This window comes from Schistocerca nitens, chromosome 9 (assembly GCF_023898315.1).
Source record: "Schistocerca nitens isolate TAMUIC-IGC-003100 chromosome 9, iqSchNite1.1, whole genome shotgun sequence".
Classification (NCBI taxonomy): Eukaryota; Metazoa; Arthropoda; class Insecta; order Orthoptera; family Acrididae; genus Schistocerca; species Schistocerca nitens.
In genome coordinates, this window is record NC_064622.1 from 37,323,304 (window position 1) to 37,344,085 (window position 20,782).

General features: G+C 44.4%; 1 protein-coding gene across 1 annotated transcript in view; it reads left to right on the forward strand.

Annotated features, from left to right (window-relative positions):
• LOC126203426 (fibroin heavy chain-like) overlaps positions 1-5,710 on the forward strand; it is an 85,637-nt gene extending 79,927 nt beyond the window's left edge. The window contains exon 4 of the mRNA XM_049937739.1: positions 1,890-5,710. Coding sequence (XP_049793696.1) covers positions 1,890-4,050 — 2,161 coding nt within the window. The 3' untranslated portion in view covers positions 4,051-5,710. The remainder of the gene's footprint in view (positions 1-1,889) is intronic.
• Positions 5,711-20,782: the final 15,072 nt, after the last annotated feature.

The window sequence follows — 20,782 nt, forward strand, 5'->3', positions numbered from 1 at the left end:
ACGTACAGACTAAATAACATCGGGAACAGGCCAGAACCCCGTCTCACTCCCTTCTCAGTCACTGCTTCTTTTTCATGCCGCTAGGGTATTAATTGAATTAAAATTCGCTTCAGCTGTAGATAACGTGTCTTTTAATGTACGACTAGTTTAGGAGGCTTAACGCTTCATCATCAGGAGCCATTAAATTATTTGTTAAGTCATAAGTTTATGACAGGTGGGACAGTCAGTCACAAGGGATCAAAAATAGGCCTGACTTGGTTAATTATTGGGTGGTACCTGATTACTGAGCTACAAGCCTCCGACATTAGTTCTCCAGTAAAGGATTCATTATTTACACTACTGGCCATTAAAATTGCTACACCAAGAAGAAATGCAGATGATAAACAGGTATTCATTGGACAAATATATTATACTAGAACTGACATGTGATTACATTTTCACGCAATTTGGGTGCGTAGATCCTGAGAAATCAGTACCCAGAACAACCACCTCTGGCCGTACTAACGGCCTTGATACGCCTGGGCATTGAGTCAAACAGAGCTTGGATGGCGTGTACCGGTACAGCTGCCCTTGCAGCTTCAACACGATACCACAGTTCATCAAGAGTAGTGACTGGCGTATTGTGTCGAGCCAGTTGCTCGGCCACCATTGACCAGACGTTTTCAATTCCTGAGAGATCTGGAAAATGTGCTGGCCAGAGCAGCAGTCGAACATTTTCTGTATACAGAAAGGCCCGTACAGGACCTGCAACATGCGGTCGTGCATTATGTAGGGTTTCACAGGGATCGAATGAAGGGTAGAGCCACGAGTCGTAAGACTTCTGACATGTAACATCCACTGTTCAAAGTGCCGTCAATGCGAACAAGAGGTGACCGCGACGTGTAAGTAATGGCACCCCATACCATTACACCGGGTGATACGCCAGTATGGCGATGACGAATAGACGTTTCCAATCTGTGTTCATCGTGATGTCGCCAAACACTGATGCGACCATCACGATGCTGTAACAGAACCTGGATTCATACGAAAAAATGACGTTTTGCCATTCGTGCACGCAGGTTCGTCGTTGAGTACACCATCGCAGGCGCTCCTGTCTGTGGTGCAGCGTCAAGGGTAACCGCAGCCATGGTCTCCAAGCTGATAGTCCATGCTGCTGCAAACGTCGTCGAACTGTTCGTGCAGATGGTTGTTGTCTTGCAAACGTCCCCATCTGTTGACTCAGGGGTCGAGACGTGGCTGCACGATCCGTTACAGCCATGAGGATAAGATGCCTGTCATCTCGACTGTTAGTGAAACGAGGACGTTGCGATCCAGCACGGCGTTCCGTATTACCCCCCTGAACCCACAGATTCCATATTCTGCTAACAGTCATTGGATCTCGATCAACGAGAGCAGCAATTTAGCCACACGATAAACCGCAATCGCGATAGGCTACAATCGGACTTCTATCAAAGTCGAAAACGTGATGGTACGCATTTCTCCTCCTTACACGAGGCATCACAACAACGTTTCACCAGGCAACTCCGGTCAACTGCTGTTTGTGTATAAGAAATCGGTTGGAAACTTTCCTCATGTCAGCACGTTGTAGGTGTCGCCACCAGCGCCAAGCTTGTGTGAATGCTCTGAAAAGCTAATCATTTGCATATCGCAGCATCTTCTTCCTGTCGGTTAAATTTCACGTCTGTAGCACGTCATCTTCGTGGTGTAGCAATTTTAATGGCCAGTAGTGTACAATTGAAGCTGGTGTTTAACTCAATTAATATGATCCTCAGTTGCGCATGATCTCCAAATCAATTCTTGTGTACAACTGAGAATAAAAAAATTGTAATTTCAGAATTTGTTCCGTGCTCCAATTTGCCTACGTTGCTTATATGTGTCTTCGGATTTAGATTCGTGGTGACGTCAGGAGCGGCCAAGTCCGACGAGGCCGAGAGCGGCAGCCCAGCAGCCTCCGGCGTGGTCGGCTCGTCAGCTGGATCCGGCGGCTACAGCTTCAGCTACAGCGCGGACGACCACAGCCGGCAAGAAGCCGCCGACGCCGCCAATAAGGTGCGCGGCAGCTACACGTTCCGCGCCAAGGGGGAAGCCGCCACGCGCAGGATCGACTACGAGGCGGGAGCCGAGACGGGCTTCGTAGCCCGGGGCAACCACCTGCCCGTGGCGCCCACGCTGGCCACCATAGCGGGCTACCCCGTCCCCCTTGTCGCCGCGGCGCCCGCCGTCCCAGTGGTCGCTTACTCGGCTCCAGTAGCGCCAGCCCCGTACAACGGGCCTCCGGCAGAAGTCAAGAGCGCAGTCCACCCCGACGGCTCCTACTCGTTCTCCTTCAGCACCGACGAGCAGAGCAGGCAGGAGGCGGCCGACGCCGAGAACAACGTCCGCGGCAGCTATTCCTTCAGGAGCAAGGACGACGGCGTCACCAGGAAGGTGGAATACAGCGCCGGCGCCGCCACAGGTTTCGTGGCGTCCGGCGATCACCTGCCCGTAGCGCCGCCGCTGCCTTCCGCTGCGGCTCCCGCTGTCGTTTCCGCGTACTCTTCCACCGGAGCAGAGGCTGCCGACGTAGCTGAAGCGGAGGCGCCGGGTGACGCCTCGTACGAGTTCTCCTACGACGCCGGCACCCACTCGAGGCAGGAGTCCTCCGACGCGGCGGGCAACGTACGCGGTCGCTTCTCTTTCGTGGCTACCGACGGTGTCTCGCGGCACGTGGACTACGAAGCTGGTGCCGAGAAGGGTTTCATCGCCAAGGGAGCGCACCTTCCGGTGCCGCCGTCTGTCGGCGACGCTGCGACGACGTACTGCGCCAGCTGCTCACCGGCGGCACCTTCCGGCTACTCGTTCAGCTACTCTACTGACGACCAGAGGAGGGACGAGCACGGTGACGCGGCCGGGAACGTCCGGGGAAGCTACTCGTTTACGGCCAAGGACGACGGAAAGGCCCACCACGTCGACTACAGCTCTGGAGCCGCGACTGGGTTCCTGGCACGTGGGGCTCACCTACCGTCAGTCGCCAGCGTCTCACCTGCGTCGTCGCCAGGTAGCGAAGCGTACTCTGTGCACGGCGGTGGCGCCACCGCTTCTGACGGGTCGTACTCGTTCTCGTACAGCACGGGTGACCACAGCAGGCAGGAGTCGGCAGACGCCCGCAACAACGTCCGCGGGAGCTACTCCTTCGTGGCCAAGGACGACAGCAAGAGCCGGACAGTGGAATACGAGGCCGGAGCGACGACGGGCTTCGTCGCGAGGGGTTCGCACCTCCCGGGAAGTGGAGCGGCAGCAGGCCCGCTGGCGTATTCTGGAGCGGCCGAAGAGGCGGCAGCACCGGCGGCGGCGCCGTATTCGTCGCAGAGCGGCGCCGGCGCAGGAGGCTACAGCTTCTCGTACAGCACTCCGGACCAGAGCAGGGAGGAGACGGGCGACGCCCACAACAACGTGAGGGGCAGGTTCTCGTTCGTGGCCAAGGACGACGGCCAGCGGCGCAGCGTCGAGTACGAGGCGGGCGCCGGGAAGGGCTTCGTCGCCAAAGGCGCGCACCTGCCGCAGCCTCTGGCGCCGGTGCCGGGCGCCGGTCTGCCAGTCGAAAGCGCTCCGGAGGCGGCAGACGCTCGCGCGTCTGCTTCGGGAGGAGACGCCGCAGAGGCCGGGGGCGACGCCAGCTACTCGTACAGCTACGAGACGGACAGCAGCAGCAAGACGGAGAGCGCCGACGCCAGGGGCAACGTCCGCGGCAGTTACTCGTACAGGACGCCCGGCGGCGCGAAGCGGACCTTCCGGTACAAGTCGCACGGCGCCGAAGGCTTCGTCGTGACCGGCGTCGAAGACAGCGGCGCCGCCGACGTGACTGCTGCGGCGGCTACGGCGCACGCGCAGGCTGGGGCTGCCGCCACTGTGCAACCGCAGACGCCTGCCGCGGCGGCGCTGGCGCAGTCGCCCGTCTCCAGGATAGTCGCCGGCGTCGGCTCGGGTCCGAGGTTGGTGGTGCGCAAGTACCTGCCGCCAGAGAACTCGCACAAGTTCGGCTACATCATAGACACGCAGAAGCGCCGGTGAAAAGTCAACACTCTCACAAAATTAACGCACTAACTAACTCTGTTCTGCAATTACGCAAGTTTTCGGGCTATTGCGCTGTAATCGAATGAAATTTCTTCAGAAACCAAATGTTTCGTCTCCATTTCGGTAGGACAATCTTAAGGGTAAATGCAGCGATGTACTCCCGTACAGTGAATCGAACCGAAAACCCGTTGCTATCCCATCCTCAGCTCCGCTGAAGATGACCTGTGCGTATAGGAATGAAATTTTGGTATGTGCCATGGAAATCCGTTCGACCACTACATAATACCCTGGAATACTAAAATAATTGTAACACTACAATTTATAACCCTATTCTTTCATTTACTTCCACCTGATCTTCTCAGGGACCAATGTGAGATCAAGTTTGTGTCAGTGGACGTTTGATAACACTAAGAAACGAGATATAGTGACATGAAGTGTTGTTCTCTTCTCTCTGTGTTTATTTTCTTCCGGGTTCTGCAAAAAATACTTACCACTACGCTCGTATCTATTACGTATGCGCTGGTTGTGTCGTAATTACTGTGTATATTTGTCCAGGTGCTCTTTACTGTTCCTTCTCCTACACTTCCCTTTCTGTACAGCTCAGGCTCTCGAGAAAGGGACTGGAAAAGTAACTCGCTCACTTAATCCTTTTGTTACTTTTTTGCCAGATCTTTTTATTTTCCCCTTATAAAACCTACATATCTTTCTACGAAATAGACCTTTCTTTCTAAACTATGTAATGCTAATATTAACAATGCGGTATCTACGAAACAGTGAACTTATCTTACGGTCCTTTCGTAGACTTGGTAGATACTGTGTGGTCACAGGGCCTGATGTAACATAATGCCTGTACAGCCTATGGGCGTCTATCAGGTAAAGTGTTTTTATTGAAGAAGAATCAGTGTGGCGTGAATTCTTGTGGATAATCTCTCGAGATCACCATTATTTACTTACAGCAGCTAGGCTATAGTAACACTGAGTTTGAATGGTTTTACATTGAAACTTAGGTGTTTGAATTAGTGTTTTGTAGATGTCCCTTTCGAAGGAGTTGCATAGTCATTTATTTTAACAGAACCTTAGATTAGAGATTCCGTTCTTTGCACAGCATTTAAGATTTACGAGATCCATAACCTGTAACAGGAAGTTTTGAAGTGGTAATGTGTGAGGGATTGTGTGAATCTTGTTTTTGTATTGAGACTGATTCTGTTGTTGTATGACGACCTAGCAATGTTTTTCGGACTACCGTATGACTACGAGAACAACTTACTGACGACACTAGCAAAGTACACGGACTTGTGACGACATTTATGTCTTAACAATGTGTTCATGTAACAACAAAACGGCGCGTCGCATCAAACACGATTCGGTCGCCGAAAAAAATATAGAAGAAACAAAGAGTTAAGTTCTTTTATAAATATCGCTGTGAATTTTTGTTACATTTTATTAAAAAAAACTTGGAGCAAATGCACAAAAATATAAAAAAGTAGGATGTTCCCTTCATGTAAACTATCGATTGTACAAGGCGTTACATTATCATGAAATATGTTGTGTGTTATGTACAAATCTGTGATAATGCAGCAATACTCATTAGATTAGGAATATTTCATGGTGTTATTTGTAACGCAAGTGTTCAATAAAACATTTACATAAAACTGTATTTGTGTTGTCTGTCTCCAGCATCAACCTTCCACAACGTTTCCTCATACTTAAAGCTTCATTTAATGTTTTCCGTACGCCTTATGTTGGTCTGTCTACGAAGCCGGTTATTTGATACTCCTTAAAATCACTCAGCAATCGTCTAGTACCATCTCTACACCAACATACAAACAAAAATGAGGAAAGTAAACAAGCCCTCGCTTTGTAGTATCTGATAGAATGGAAATGATTCAGAAAAACGTAGCATTCAGTTCCTGCGACAAGAACTTGGACCTGATACGTCCATGAAAGCTTTTCATGTACCTCAGTCCCTATAATTTAAAATGCTCTACTCGCTAACTTTGTGACTACCTTAGGACAATAAAATTACATTTTACAAGGGTTCGGTGCCAGAAGCTGTATGCAATGCGTTTCGTTGTAGTTAACTTCGTATGAGACGGCTGCGTCCTGATGTTACAAACTACCTTGCTAGCTAGATCACTTACATGACATCGTACGTTGTTCATAATAACACTTCTGTCATCTGCAAAGAGAAAATTTGTGAACACTCATGTTCAGTAGTAGATCGTTTATATGTAATAAGAGAAGCAACGGATGCAGGACAGCCAGGGGCACCCTGCGCTATACAGTATGCCAAACAGATTCAACTCCCTTCCTTGTGCCAGTCAGATTCAAATCTCTTCACCGTTCTTTTGTCAACAAAGCACAGTCTTCTTTCCAGATATGAACTGAACCATTGTTGAGCAGTTTACTGACCCCAATATGTTTCAACTTATGCCGAACATTCTGCAACAGTTTTTAATGCTGTGTGGCCTTTACTAGCTCCGTGTGCATCCATCAGCTCAATTGATTATACTACCCACAAAATAAATAACTTAGGAAATAACCTGTTACTGTACTTTTAACCTCTATCATAGTCAGTGGCCGTCGCGGAAGCATCGGTGCTGTGCATACCGTTTGCACCGGGCTCAGTACTTAACAGTCGGCAGAAGGAAGCGTACATACTGGAGACTGAAGACAACAGCTTGCAAGTAACGTTCTTCAAATGACCATGGAGTCATAAAGAGATGGATAGAGAGGGAAGAGGTGGACGAATATACAGAAAGACTAAACACACTACACACTACCCTGCCTGATACCGCCAGGAAAACTATTGCCATTCTAAACAGCTTCCAGTCGTCTGTCAATGCATAAATACACGTCCTGCATGGGTTTCAAAGGAATCTTGTACCGTGCACCCTGCGAAATAATGGCAAGGTCAGATAACATGTCAGAGGTGGACAGCGATCACTCATCCTGTCTCCAAAGTAGACCACAGAGGCTCAGTAATATTGAGCTCTGGTGACTACGTTGTCCTGGGCAGATGTGGCAGTTGGTGCCCGTGCTCTCGAAACCAGTTCTGATTGATGCAAACTTTGTCAGCAGGGGCCTTGTTGTCTTGGAACTCATCCTCATGATGAGCGAACAGACATTGTACCATGGAATGGACCTGATCGGCCTTATTGCTCACTTGGCAGTAATGGGACACTGCAGAGTAACCATGGGGCACACGGAATACCATGATATGGTTGCACAAGTCGTCACCGAACCCCCGCGATGTTTCACTCTTGGGCCTGAAGTTGGAATTAGTGTGAAAGAAGACTCATCGGACAAATAACATTCTCCCATTGCTCCACAATTCAGGGACAGCGGATGATGTTTCTCTGTTTTCCCTGGTTCAAATGGTTCAAATGGCTCTGAGCACTATGGGACTCAACTGCTGAGGTCATTAGTCCCCTAGAACTTAGAACTACTTAAACCTAACGAACCTAAGGACATCACAAGCATCCATGCCCGAGGCAGGATTCGAACCTGCGACCGTAGCGGTCTTGCGGTTCCAGACTGCAGCGCCTTTAACCGCACGGCCACTTCGGCCGGCTGTTTTCCCTGTATGCAGTATAAATCTTCGGTATGGTGTCTCCTGAAACATAAAATACCTCGGCTCCCTTTGTTACGGAAGCAACCTGCATACAAGTATCAACAACTTGCTCACGTTCGGATGCACTGAGTTCCGTCACAAAGACACAGAACGTAATGAGGACACTACAGGGGTGCCATTCCTAGTGAACTTGAAGGCTTGCCTCGCATCTGATTTTACATTCAAGCATGCATATCTCACTGTGTTTCCATATTTTTGTCCTCGTCTTTCACATTCCAAGGAATATATTGATGTTTGCATCTGACTTTAGTGAGATACGTATGGGATTGCAACGACTATGGGTTTCACCCCTGAAGATGTATAGGGATTACAATTTTGTACCTTGTAAAATGCGGTATTCACAAAAATAAATTCGAAAACCACGTGTGAAATACTCCTAGATCATACAAAAGGTAGGTACAATTTAAGATCGCTTTGGTAGTGGTGATCAAAGGAACTGTGTCCCGTGCAGTATTAGGTTTACACACTATGTGTGTTTAAAACTTACCTTTTGAAACTCCAGCTGATCCAAACGGTGCTGCAAAACTGTGGTGAAGTGTTTGTAGTTCGACAGGAGCACTGGAGCACTAAGGCTCGCATTATCGTTCATTTCGGGGTTAGACCCCTGTAAGCCGATCCTGCGAAATAATGTTATGGGGCATCGCGCTCTCGTCACGTATGGCGAGCCGCCGCGAACAGGCGCATTATACGGTCACACGGGTCATCTGGGGGCAAAGTGTGATCAGCTGCACGTACCTAATCAGCTACAGCGAATAAGCACAGCAGGAGGTTCTCAGAGGAAACCTGCCACTAGATCTTAGGTGGCGGCCCTGTCATACAGGTAAATCCAGTCAGTGCTGAAGCTCAACCTAGTCCGATAAAACATTTTGCTCATATGAAACAACAAAAAGAAATAGTAGTCCCATCCCAGAACGTGACGCCTCATGTAGGAAAAAGGCTGTGTTTACAATCGGAAACTGAAGATAACATATCCTTACCACACTAACCTCAACCAATGCAAACTAAACTAGAAAATACCGGGAACGACGCAGACATTACGCTGGGTCTCACATCCGAACAACCAACATCGATAAAGATCATTAATGAAATTATGGCAAATGTCAGTACGGAAAGCGAAAGGAAATAGTTAAGCCCGTGAAAACGTCACAAAAAAGTGTCAGTGTCACGACCGGAAACAAAGCCAAAATGTAGCCGTATCATCTCAGCCACTCAGGAGTGGCGAAAGGTTAAATACTGAAACACGGAATGAGCAAGTAACGATACAGAAAGACTGAGTATGATCATGGCCTGCTGTGGTCTCGTGATCACACACTGAAGCGCCAAAGAAACTGCTATAGTAACGGATATTCGAATACATATGTACGGAAACAGGCAGAATAAGGAGCTGCGGTCGGCAACGCCTATATAAGATGAGTGTCTGCTGCAGTTGTTAAATCGGTTATGCTGCTACAATGGCAGGTTATGAAGACACAGTGGCAGGTTATCAAGGTTTAAGTGAGATTGAACGTAGTGTTATAGTCGGGATACGAGCACTGGAAGCCGGCCGCTGGTGGCCGAGCGGTTCTGGCGCAACAGTCTGGAACCGCGCGACCGCTACGGTCGCAGGTTCGAATCCTGCCTCGGGCATGGATGTTTGTGTTGTCCATAGGTTAGTTAGGTTTAAGTAGTTCTAAGTTCTAGGGGACTTCTGACCTCAGCAGTTGAGTCCCATAGTGCTCAGAACCATTTGAACCATTCTTTTTTTTCGAGCACTGGAACCCATCTCCGAGGTAGCGATGAAGTGGAGATTTTCCTGTAAACCATTTCACGAGGGTACCGTAAAATTCAGGAACTCGCAAAACAGGAAATCTTCGACATCGCTGCGGCCGGAAAAAATTCCTGCAAGAGCGGGACCAACGACGACTGAAGAGAATCCGACGAACTTGGGCAATTCCAGCATGACAAAGAAACACCCCAAACGTCCATAATTGCTACAGAATGGCTCGAGGAACACCTGTCTGAGTTTGATCACGTCCGCTGGCTACCAAACACCCCAGAAATGAACATTATTGAGAATATTTAGGGATGCCTTGCAACGTGCTGTTCAGAAGAGATCTCCACCCCCTCGCAACATAGATTTTGGTTAAATGTGTGTCTTATAACTGGTACGATATTCTGGTACCTGTATCAAATACAGGGCGTAAAGACCCCACTTACGTCGTAAGTAATACTGTAAGCAGACTGCACAGCTACTGCACATACCAACTAGCGACATTCTGTCACTTAGCTTTTCTGACCTTTTTAGCTGTCTAGAGGTAAACCAAACGAAAGACATTGGTATATTTTACATGTTATCATTCAAAATGTCGTCTGGAATAAGGTTATTTAAGAAAGAAAATCTTAATTCCACAGAAACATTTTATAAGCATAATATGTCATGCTAACCCACGATCATCTTGTAGACACTATTTGAGGAGTTGGGCATTCTGACTACGGCTTCAAAGTATAGTTATTATTTCATGACGTTTCTTGCAAATAATCCACACCTGTTAAAAAGGAACAATGATGTACAGTCGTGGACAAAACGACCGAGCAGCCTCGCCTTTTCGTTATGCTGATCCGCACAGCTTTAAAGTCTGCTACACAGCATAACAACCAAGGCGATGGAGTGCTACCAACATAATGTGCACAAGCGTGAAATTGAAAAACTATCCGAACTTTGTCAGACTGTTTTCAATCATGTGTAAATCTGATTAGTGCGTTAAACACAACACGTAAATATAAGATATAAATGAAAAAAAACGCTAATTAGTATGAACTGTACTAATAAAAATGTATTTCAGCTTATAGAGATAACAAAACTGTTTCAGTAAGAAAAAATACACCAGATCGTTAAGAATTAGCAAAATATTATGCACATTCGGACGCGAAACAGTCTGTGTTAACGTTCAGACCAGTCATACTGGATTACCGTTGCTGAGTAGGGGGAATTATTTATGCGGCCCTCATCTTCAGTAACTGTCGTTGTTAGGATTTCGTCACCTAAATCGGTAAAAATGGAACCCTACTAGTCTCACGTTCTTGGCTGTCTATCTGTCTAGCTAACCCTTAAAACCAGTTTAACTCGAGTAGGGGTAGACATAATAAGCGGAAATGTATCGCACTTCCTGCGGTATACGGTCCCTTGGTGGTGTGAAAGAAGTAATAAAAGCACTGAAGAATAAGAAAGCAGCAGGACCTGATAATATATATAATGAACATATAAAAGATGCAAAAGAGGCCCTCCAACACATATGGACCAAACTGTTTAACAAATGCCTGGAACTTGGAAGAATTCCGACACAATGGAGACACTCGACAATAAAAGTTCTCTACAAAGGTAGAGGAGACCCAATGGACCCAAACAAGTACAGAGGCATAGCCCTGGAAAATACTCAATTCAAGATGTTTTCAAAAACAATAACACAAAAAATACAAGCCTCTGTGGACAGTCATCTCCCAGAACGACAAATGGGTTTCAGATTTGGAAGATCAACACTTACGGCAGTCAGGCTTCTTCTAAACAACATCGATGATGCACTACAAAAGAAACAAATGTTCTACACAGTGTTCATAGACTTTACCAAAGCCTTTGACCTATTGGAAAGAGAGCTCATAGTCCGAAAACTGGAAAACACAATGGGAGAAGATAGCGTATGGGCAAGAATAATCAAGTCAATCCTCGAATACAACTTAATTACAATATCAGACAACCTCTCTTTTTCGAACCCCATTCTGCAATCTAACGGAGTCTTACAGGGTGACCCAATGAGCCCTTTGCTGTACATTCTTGCCACTGAAGAAGTACTCCGAATTGGAGAAAATGAAGAAGATGTGTATGTATATGCATACGCTGACGACATAGCCGTAGGTTCAACAGATATACAGAAGCTGCAGAGAATCATTGAGAAAATAGACAGATGGTGCAGTGAACACAAACTACACATAAACATAACAAAGACAGAAATGGTAATTTTCAGAAAAGGAGGCAAAACACCCAAGAATGCGGAAATCAGTATCAGAGGACAAAAAATAAAAATCTCATCAGACTTTAAGTACCTAGGAGTGACATTGCAACCAACAGCCAAATGCTTCACAAAACATACAACAGAACGTGCAGCCCAAGCAATAATAGCAATACAGGACATCAAAAACATCCGCCTACTCAGTCTAGAAACAGCCATGAAATTATTCAACACAAAAATCTTGCCAATCCTGGCCTATGGGATGGAGGTTATATGGGACCACCTGACAGAAAAAAATCTAGAAACACTAGAAAAGGTAAAGTCGACCTATCTAAAAAGAGCACTAGGTCTCTCAAAGACAACAAGATCTAGACTAGTGTACCTGCTAACGAGAGAGACATTCCTAATTGAAGACATCAGACCTCGATATATGATGCCACACACCAGGGCTTCCAGAAAGCAACTGAAGATCATGGAGGACAAACGAGAAAAAATATGGCCGGAGTTTTATGGCACCGAAGCAATGACGAACCGCTCATGGACAGCACCAAACTTCGAACAGCGACATGTCGTAACTAGACTTTCTATTCACGGCTTTCATCATCTAATCTGCAAGAACAAAACTTATCATGACCCAACCGCAACATGTGTATGTGAACTGCGTAACGAAGCCTGTGAACGATATCACATAGAACTGTGCAGTAAAAGAGTGAAATCGATAAATGAATATGCAAAAATGTAAATGTAAAATATTAAGCAAAGTAACTGTATATGGCTATTTGGCTGCAATTTTATTAAAAAAAAAGTGAGCTTCTATGTCAACGCAATCTAAAGATATGGACGTTTATGTACAGAGAATTTACGCGAAAGGTCAACAAATGGCTCTAAGAACTATGCGACCAATCTGCTTAGGTCATCAGTCTCCTAGACATAGAACTACTTAAAACTACCTAACCAAAGGACATCAAACACATCCATCCCCGAGGTAGGATTCCAACCTGCAGCTGAAGAAGCCGCGCGGTTGGTGACTGAAGCGCCTAGAACCTCTAGGCCACCACACCCGGCGAAACCCTTTTCATCTAATGTATAATAATAATAATAATAATAAAATGGTTCAAATGGCTCTAAGCACTACGGGACTTAACTTCTGAGGTCATGAGTCCCCTAGAACTTAGAACCACTTAACCTAAGGACATCACACACAACCATGCCCGAGGCAGGATTCGAACCTTCGACCGTAGCGGTCGCTCGGTTCCAGACTGTTGCGTCTATAACCGCTCGGCCACTCCGGCTGGCATTAAAATAATAATAATAACATACTGTCTAGTGAGGATAAACTGTATTCTCCATCAAATCAGATCTTTTCATCACGGAACTTTTACGAAGCTACATTCAAATTTTTTTCGAAGTCGTCTGCAATATCCAGTTATAAACACCCTAGGAGCGTCGTATGTGATATCAACTTCTGAAGACGCTGCCAGATACTGCAGTACGGTAAGAAGTAGTTAATAATTTTTTGTTATTGGCCCATGCATGACACTTTATTTCAGTATCAATTTAACGCACCTAGGTGTTTGTCTATGGCTGAAAATAATGAACAAAAACTAAATAAGTAGCAAACAACTTCGATGTTCAAATCAAATGTGACTCACATGGCGCAATTACAACATAACGTTTTTACATCTTCATGACTACATCTACAGGATTTCTTTGCAGTCCAGACATACGTGCCTGGCAGAGGGCTCATCGAACCGCCTTCGGACCATTTCTTTACCGTCCCAGTCTTTAACAGCGTGCGGGAAAAAGGACCACATAAATCTTTTTGGAGTGTATGGAGTGTATGGAGTGTAGCCATGTATGGAAGTGAAACATGGACGATAACCAGTTTGGACAAGAAGAGAATAGAAGCTTTCGAAATGTGGTGCTACAGAAGAATGCTGAAGATAAGGTGGGTAGATCATGTAACTAATGAGGAGGTATTGAATAGGATTGGGGAGAAGAGAAGTTTGTGGCACAACTTGACTAGAAGAATGGATCGGTTGGTAGGACATGTTTTGAGGCATCAAGGGATCACAAATTTAGCATTGGAGGGCAGCGTGGAGGGTAAAAATCGTAGAGGGAGACCAAGAGATGAATACACTAAGCAGATTCAGAAGGATGTAGGTTGCAGTAGGTACTGGGAGATGAAGAAGCTTGCACAGGATAGAGTAGCATGGAGAGCTGCATCAAACCAGTCTCAGGACTGAAGACCACAACAACAACAACAAATCTTTTCTTACGGGCCCTCAATGACATTATTACTATGGTCATTTCTTCGTGTGGAAGTTCCCGAGGAAATAATGTTTTGGCATTCGGAACAGATGTTGGTGATAGAAATTTCGTGAAAAGATCTCGCGGCAACGGAAAACGCTTTTGTATTCATGAATGGCACCTCAACTTGCTTATCAAAGCTGGGGTTCTCTCTCCCCTATTTCGTGACATTAAATATCGTGCTACCGTTCCTTGGACGTTTTTGGCGTGCACTGTCAATCACTTCTGTCAAGGATCCCATACCGCGCAGGAATACGGACAAACGTAGCGTAGGCAGGGTTTCCAGTAGACCTGTTGCGTGTTCTTAGTGTGCGGCCAATAAAACGTATGCTTTCGTTTGCCTTCCCCACAAAAGTATGTTTGAGATCGTTCTAGTTTTAAGTTTCACTGGGTACTGAGATGAACTGACAGTATTTCGACTTGTGTTTTGTCATGTAACCGAAAGCAAATTATTGTTACCGGACGCAGCTTTCGTGTTTAATGTATTCCTCATTCAACACAGTACACTCCTCGTACACCACACGCAACTATTTCAAAGCATTAAATTGTTACTGATGTTACCAAATTGTAGTGGTCATCTAACTCGCCGTTAGGAAACAAAGGAAAATATTATAGCGAAATATGACAACTAAGAGGCGGACTATCCAAATAAACAAACATTTTCGGTTCAAGTCGTTGCAGTAGGTCTACTACACAGTAACGTAAATTAGGAGTAAAGTATAGAAACTGTTATGTAGGCATGCTATTCCTATTTTGTGCTAAAGGATTTCCTGTCTACTCCATTGTTATTTATTTACTGTTCAGTTTTTACTTTTTCATTGCAAAGATGTTACTTACTGTATGTTTCTACTTCAGTCTAGATGTGTTACTTCTCTTCCAATATTGTCTGCTAACATTTAACTTCTTTGGTGATAATACTCAGTAAATGTCTGAAGATGACCTTGTAAGCCGAAAACCGGTTAACAATAAAAGTAATATTGTAGAACAAAAGCAAACTGGTGCTTTTCATTTATTATAATGTTGTTCTACCTAGAACCGACGGAATATTCTGTTAATATGATAAAATGTGCCACAACAGCACAATTATCCGTCTTTTATAGTAGATTACTGAGACAAAAAGCAAAGTCAACATAACACATTTGGTTTAACAAGCAGTGTTTTCAACGCAAAATTACGCCGAAATACGTCTCCGTAAAGTCAAGAGGAACATCCACCGTTGCAAACAAAGCCGTTGACGTCGCAAGATACACGTGGATAAAGGAAGAAATGGTATCGTGTTCGTGACAACGTGTGTACACTTATAAAAGTGGTACATATGGCAATCACATCTAAGTTACATCCCTGTGAGTCCGACGTTTTCGATCGAGAAGTTCACCAAAGTGTACGTGATCTTATTCACGACGTATTTTTGCGGCAGAACAAGAAATTATCTATGATTAGGAAGGTGAGTGTACCTCTAACCTCAAACTGTAAACAAAATTTTTCGCAACGTGTAATTAACTTATCGAACTTGGTTCTGTCCCCAAAGGAACAAAAAGTGCTTGAAAAAGGTTTTAAATATGCTCCTCCCCACCCTCCATCAGAAAAACAACTGGATGTTATGAAAGTTGTTATTGAATGTGCCCTAACGAAAGATACCACTGCAAAATACATTGTTGCCAATGAACTAAAGAACGAAACCAAATTCGTGTATAACATCCCATGGTCTATTGACTTTCACAACCTCAAGTCCTTAAAACAGAAATTACAACACCAAGGTATCGTTGCCACAAAATCTGATAAAGGCAACAGTATTGTGCTTTTGAACAAACGTGATTATGTGGATAAAGTTAATGATTTCCTGAATACCACACGCTTCCAAGTCCTTCCGAAAGACCCTACTAAGTTGTTCAAAGAGGATGTTAAATATGCAATCATTTCATGCAAAAGCATATTCTCTGAATTTGAAGTAAAACTGTTAACTAATATGAACCCAGTGCCTCCTAGAATGTACGGGCTTCCTAAACTGCATAAACAAGATGTTCCTATTCGTCCAGTTGTATCATCATCCATCTTACAAACTATCCAGTAAACTGGGCGTCATAATTAAGAACAAGACTAAATTCAAACCAAAGCATGGTATTTCAAACTCTGTGGACCTAGTAAACAAGTTAAAAAGGTATATCTGTCTCACACAGTGACAAATCGGTATCCTTTGATGTCAGCAGTTTGTTTTCTAACATACCAGTAGTAGAATGCATTGATATTCTGACAGAGCTGATGCACAAGTCTAATTTCAATCCTGTAGAATTGAATGACTTGAGACTGGCCACATAAACATGCATCGCACGGAACTATTTCCAGTTCCAAGGGACTCTTTATAAACAATTACATGGCTTAGCTATGGGTTCCCCTCTTAGTCCACTGTTGGCTGAAATATTTATGGACCATTTTGAACAAAATTTTCTAAAAACAGAACTGTTGAGTGCAAACATCAAATACTGGTTTAGATATGTAGATGATGTCCTGTGTATGTGGACTGGTACTACAAGACAACTCAAGACATTCTTGAAAAACCTAAACAATCAACATAAAAATATCCAGTTCACTACGGAGATTGGAAAAAAAAAATCCATAAACTTCTTAGATCGCACCATTGACATCAGTACACACACACGTTGTTTCAAAATTTACAGTAAACAGCAACTATAGACACAGTAATACCATCTGGCTCACAACACCCCATTGCTCACAAACATGCAGCTTTCCACTCAATGGTACGCCGTCTCATATTTATCCCCATGTCCAGAGATGATTTTAAAGCAGAGTTTATGCAATAAAATTTATTGCCACAGCCAATGGCTACAATCCAGTTCTTATTGACCACATCTTGCACAAGAAATAAAAACGGAAAATCATACCCCTCCTCTATGCCCCACCTACATCCCCATTCACTGTCTGCAAGAAATGGTGTACACTACCATTTCTAGGTCAGGTATCACAGATTATAACCAAAGCACTGAACTCCTGCAAGTATAGGCTTTCCTACTAGGTCAGGAACACGACAGGCCAGTGTGTTTTTAATAACAAAGACAAGATCCAGTTATTAGCCAACAGTGGGGTATACAAAATCACCTGTTCTGATTTTGACAAATTTTACATTGGTCAGTCAGGCAGAGACATATCAACTAGGCTGGCTGAACATGAACACAGCTGGGGGTTGCAGAATTCAGACACTGCATTTGCTGAGCATGTACTGAGTGAGGGTCACAACTATCAGCCAGTGTCCCATGTACTTCACTTAGCAAACAAAGGCCATAAACTCAACCTGCTGGAAGCCCTGGAAATTAACAAACATCTTGCTCACAGTCCAGATCTCACCCTAAATGACCAGACACAGCTCAACACTTCCCCTCTCCTAACTTCATATAATCATCTTTGTTGTTCATTACTCCCCACACACTCTCTTCCTACATATTCCCATTTTCCTGTATTCATTAAGTTGTTTGTTTTGTTGAAGTTGGCGTTGTATTCCACATAGACTGTAGTTTCAATACTTAATGCTTTCTTTTAACTGGTACTTGTATTACTGTCCATGTTTAGCACTCCTTGTAGTTGTCTCATCACATACTGTTACACAGCCACTGCTTTGATTATAATGTTAATGTTAAAATGCAGTACCACCACACTCTCAAACTGTAGGTTCCCTCAAACACCTCCATTTTCCTAAATTTATTTATTTCTGTTTATCTTATTGGCATTGCTTAAGTTCCCTAAGTATTCTGTATTTACATTGATGACTGTCACTTCTTTTAATTAGTCATGTATCACTCTCCATGTTTCATACCTCTTGATGCAGCCTTGTCTAGTACTAATTTCATTTTATTAGTTTTGTTTATTAATAGAAACTGTTATGTAGGTATGCTATTCCTATTTTGTGCTAAAGGTTTTCCTGTCTACTCCATTGTTATTTATGTACTGCTCAGTTTTTTACTTTTTCATTGCAAAGATGTTACTTACTGTACCAGATAACACTAAAAGTAATATTGTAGAAAAAAAGCTAACTGCTGCTTTTCATTTATTATAATGGTGTTATACCAAGATCCGACAGACGATTCTGTTTATAGGAGTAAAGTATATTAGTAGATCGTTATCAGGGAAACCAGCCCTCATAATGCAAACTGCCACTACAAGAACGAAAGTTTCCAAACACGTCAATGAAGAGTCAAGGAAAGTGGACGCATTCTGCCTGCTGAATCGCAACGCACGGCACTTACGAGGGGACCCACCAAGTGTCATACCTCGATCTTGCTGAAATAACCGAACTCGTCTCTCGGCTTGTCTGCATACACTTGACTGCAGTAGGGTGACAACCTATGTACCAGGACACGCTGCACTGTTGCCAAATTTATTCAAGATGGCGGCGATGACGTCATCCAAGATGGCGGCATGTAGACTTGGCAACATCGCATGACGTCATCCAAGATGGCGGATTTTGGCGGGAAAATAGTCCAATTGTGCTACGTCCACTAACCTAACGTCAAGAAAAAATGGCGGGAAGTTGGAATTCCAACAGGATAATGCATACAAAGACCGTACTTGTCTTTATTATTATTATTGATTGTCATTCATTAACATTCATTATCATTTATTAACATTCATTATCATTCATTGTCATTCATTATCATTCACTATCATTCATTATCATTTATTATTTATTATTATTGACCTACCTCCACTAGAAAATTCCCTCCAAATTCAAATTCCAACATGATAATGGCTGCATAACCTAACTTTTGTTTATTATTCATTATCATTCTTTATCATTTATTATCATTCATTATCATTTATTGTTATAGGCCTACCTCCACTAGAAAATTGCGCCAAATTCAAATTCCAACACGAAATTCTCTCGAAAACTGTACTTCTATGTATTATTATCATTTATTATTTATTCAAGATGTCCGATTTTCTCGGTGAGAAAGCCATTCTCCTTACATCCATAACAAAAATTTATCACATGTTCAAATCCACAACACCATAATTGATCACATGTATGAGCATTCTCCATCACATATCTTTTCTCACTGGTAGCCTATCATAATCGTGTCAAATAATAAACTGCACTTATAGTAACGTAATTCACGTCCTTTGATTTTGCAGGGGGGAAGGGACTGAAGACTTTATTTCAAGCAGTACGACCATCACTTGTTCTCCAACACAGTCAGCACACACATCTTTGATATTTCAGTGCACTCACCACGACGTCCGCGCTCCAACTGAATTAGTTCAAATCCTCTCCACGCCCTGGCCAGCACGGTGAGACACTGCCAACGCCTGTCATGTGAGGCGCACGGCCACTAGCATGGGAGCGAGCCCAGCGATCGCTCCCACGTCGTAAACATCCTCACCCGCCCGCGAGCACTTAATGCCGGACACGCTGGAACTTGTCGAGTTTGATGTCACAGCGGCCCCTTGTCCGCTCACCACGTGCATTCGTCACCTCCACATGTTTCCCGCCAAAATTGACTCCCTCGGAGCTGAATCACACAACGGTCGGCCGTTTCCCTGCAACACTTCCGGCACCACGTTCAAACATGTTGATGCCGACCTCACAAAGCCATTCTCCACGTGTCCCTGTGCGAGCGAGAACGCAGTGCTACACTTTTGGCGGCAAAGTTTGCTCAACAGTGGAATCCGGCATGACTATATAACAACACCTTTTGACCGCACTAGGACGCCCGCTAATTGACTCGCTCTCGCACGTGCGTAATAACTGTACAATCGCTGCGCCACTGCCCTGCTCACGTCACACACCCTCCATACACGTGACGGACATAGCCTTCTGTAAATACCTAAAAAATGACTCTATTTCAGACATTATGGTCATGCAGGTGTGTCCCAACTGACTTCTCCATGCTCACACAGCGAAACGATGTTTCCTGTCGACCATGTGCCATACAAAGGATACGTTTGGCACCAGAGTTTGACCGACAGTGGAATCCACCATGACCATATAACAGCTCGTTTGCTCGTCGCGACAACGCTCGCTAATTCACTCTCACCACCCCGCTATATTAAATAATTCCATTTACAATTTCATATACATATTCAAACGTGTTCAACTCCCTAATATCAACTACTTTTCGAGGACCAGAACGCCACCTCCTCCTCCTAGGAACCAGCGCCAAGTTTGAAATCTGCCAGTAAACAAAGCTCAATTGTGCTTCAGCCACCAACCTAAGAAAATTGTTTCAAACTAAGCCACCAGCACTCAACCTCTTCCTACACGTTTCTGGTAAACGGAATGTTTTTTCTACTGAGTTGGAAACTTCCTTGACGTCACAACGCGCGATCGACCACGTGGCTCTGTCAGACAAAGAACACTCTCACTAAGTTAACTGGTCACCTAATTCTCATTATTCAGCTCACATGCTTCGATTATCTAATCGAGGATCTTGGCGAAAACACACGTCCGTACACATGAGAGATCGCACGCACCTAGCTTAGTACCTCCGCAAGTGAATGTAACAAATTCCGCATGACTATTTAGTTAATCTGATCAATTAATTAACATCTCTGATGTGGAAAACTGCCACGTCCACCTAGACTTGGAATCAATTTTCGCCACTGCCACATCCACCTGGACTTGAAATGAAATAGTTAAAGTCCCTACCGACCACCACGTCCTTTTACCGACCCATGTTCGTTAGCTAACATGTACTAATGCTTGCTTCCGTTTACTAACGTGCACTAACGTGTACTAACCCAAATTAAGTTATATCACAATCTGTCTATACAAATAAGCCAAGCTTCAATTTTG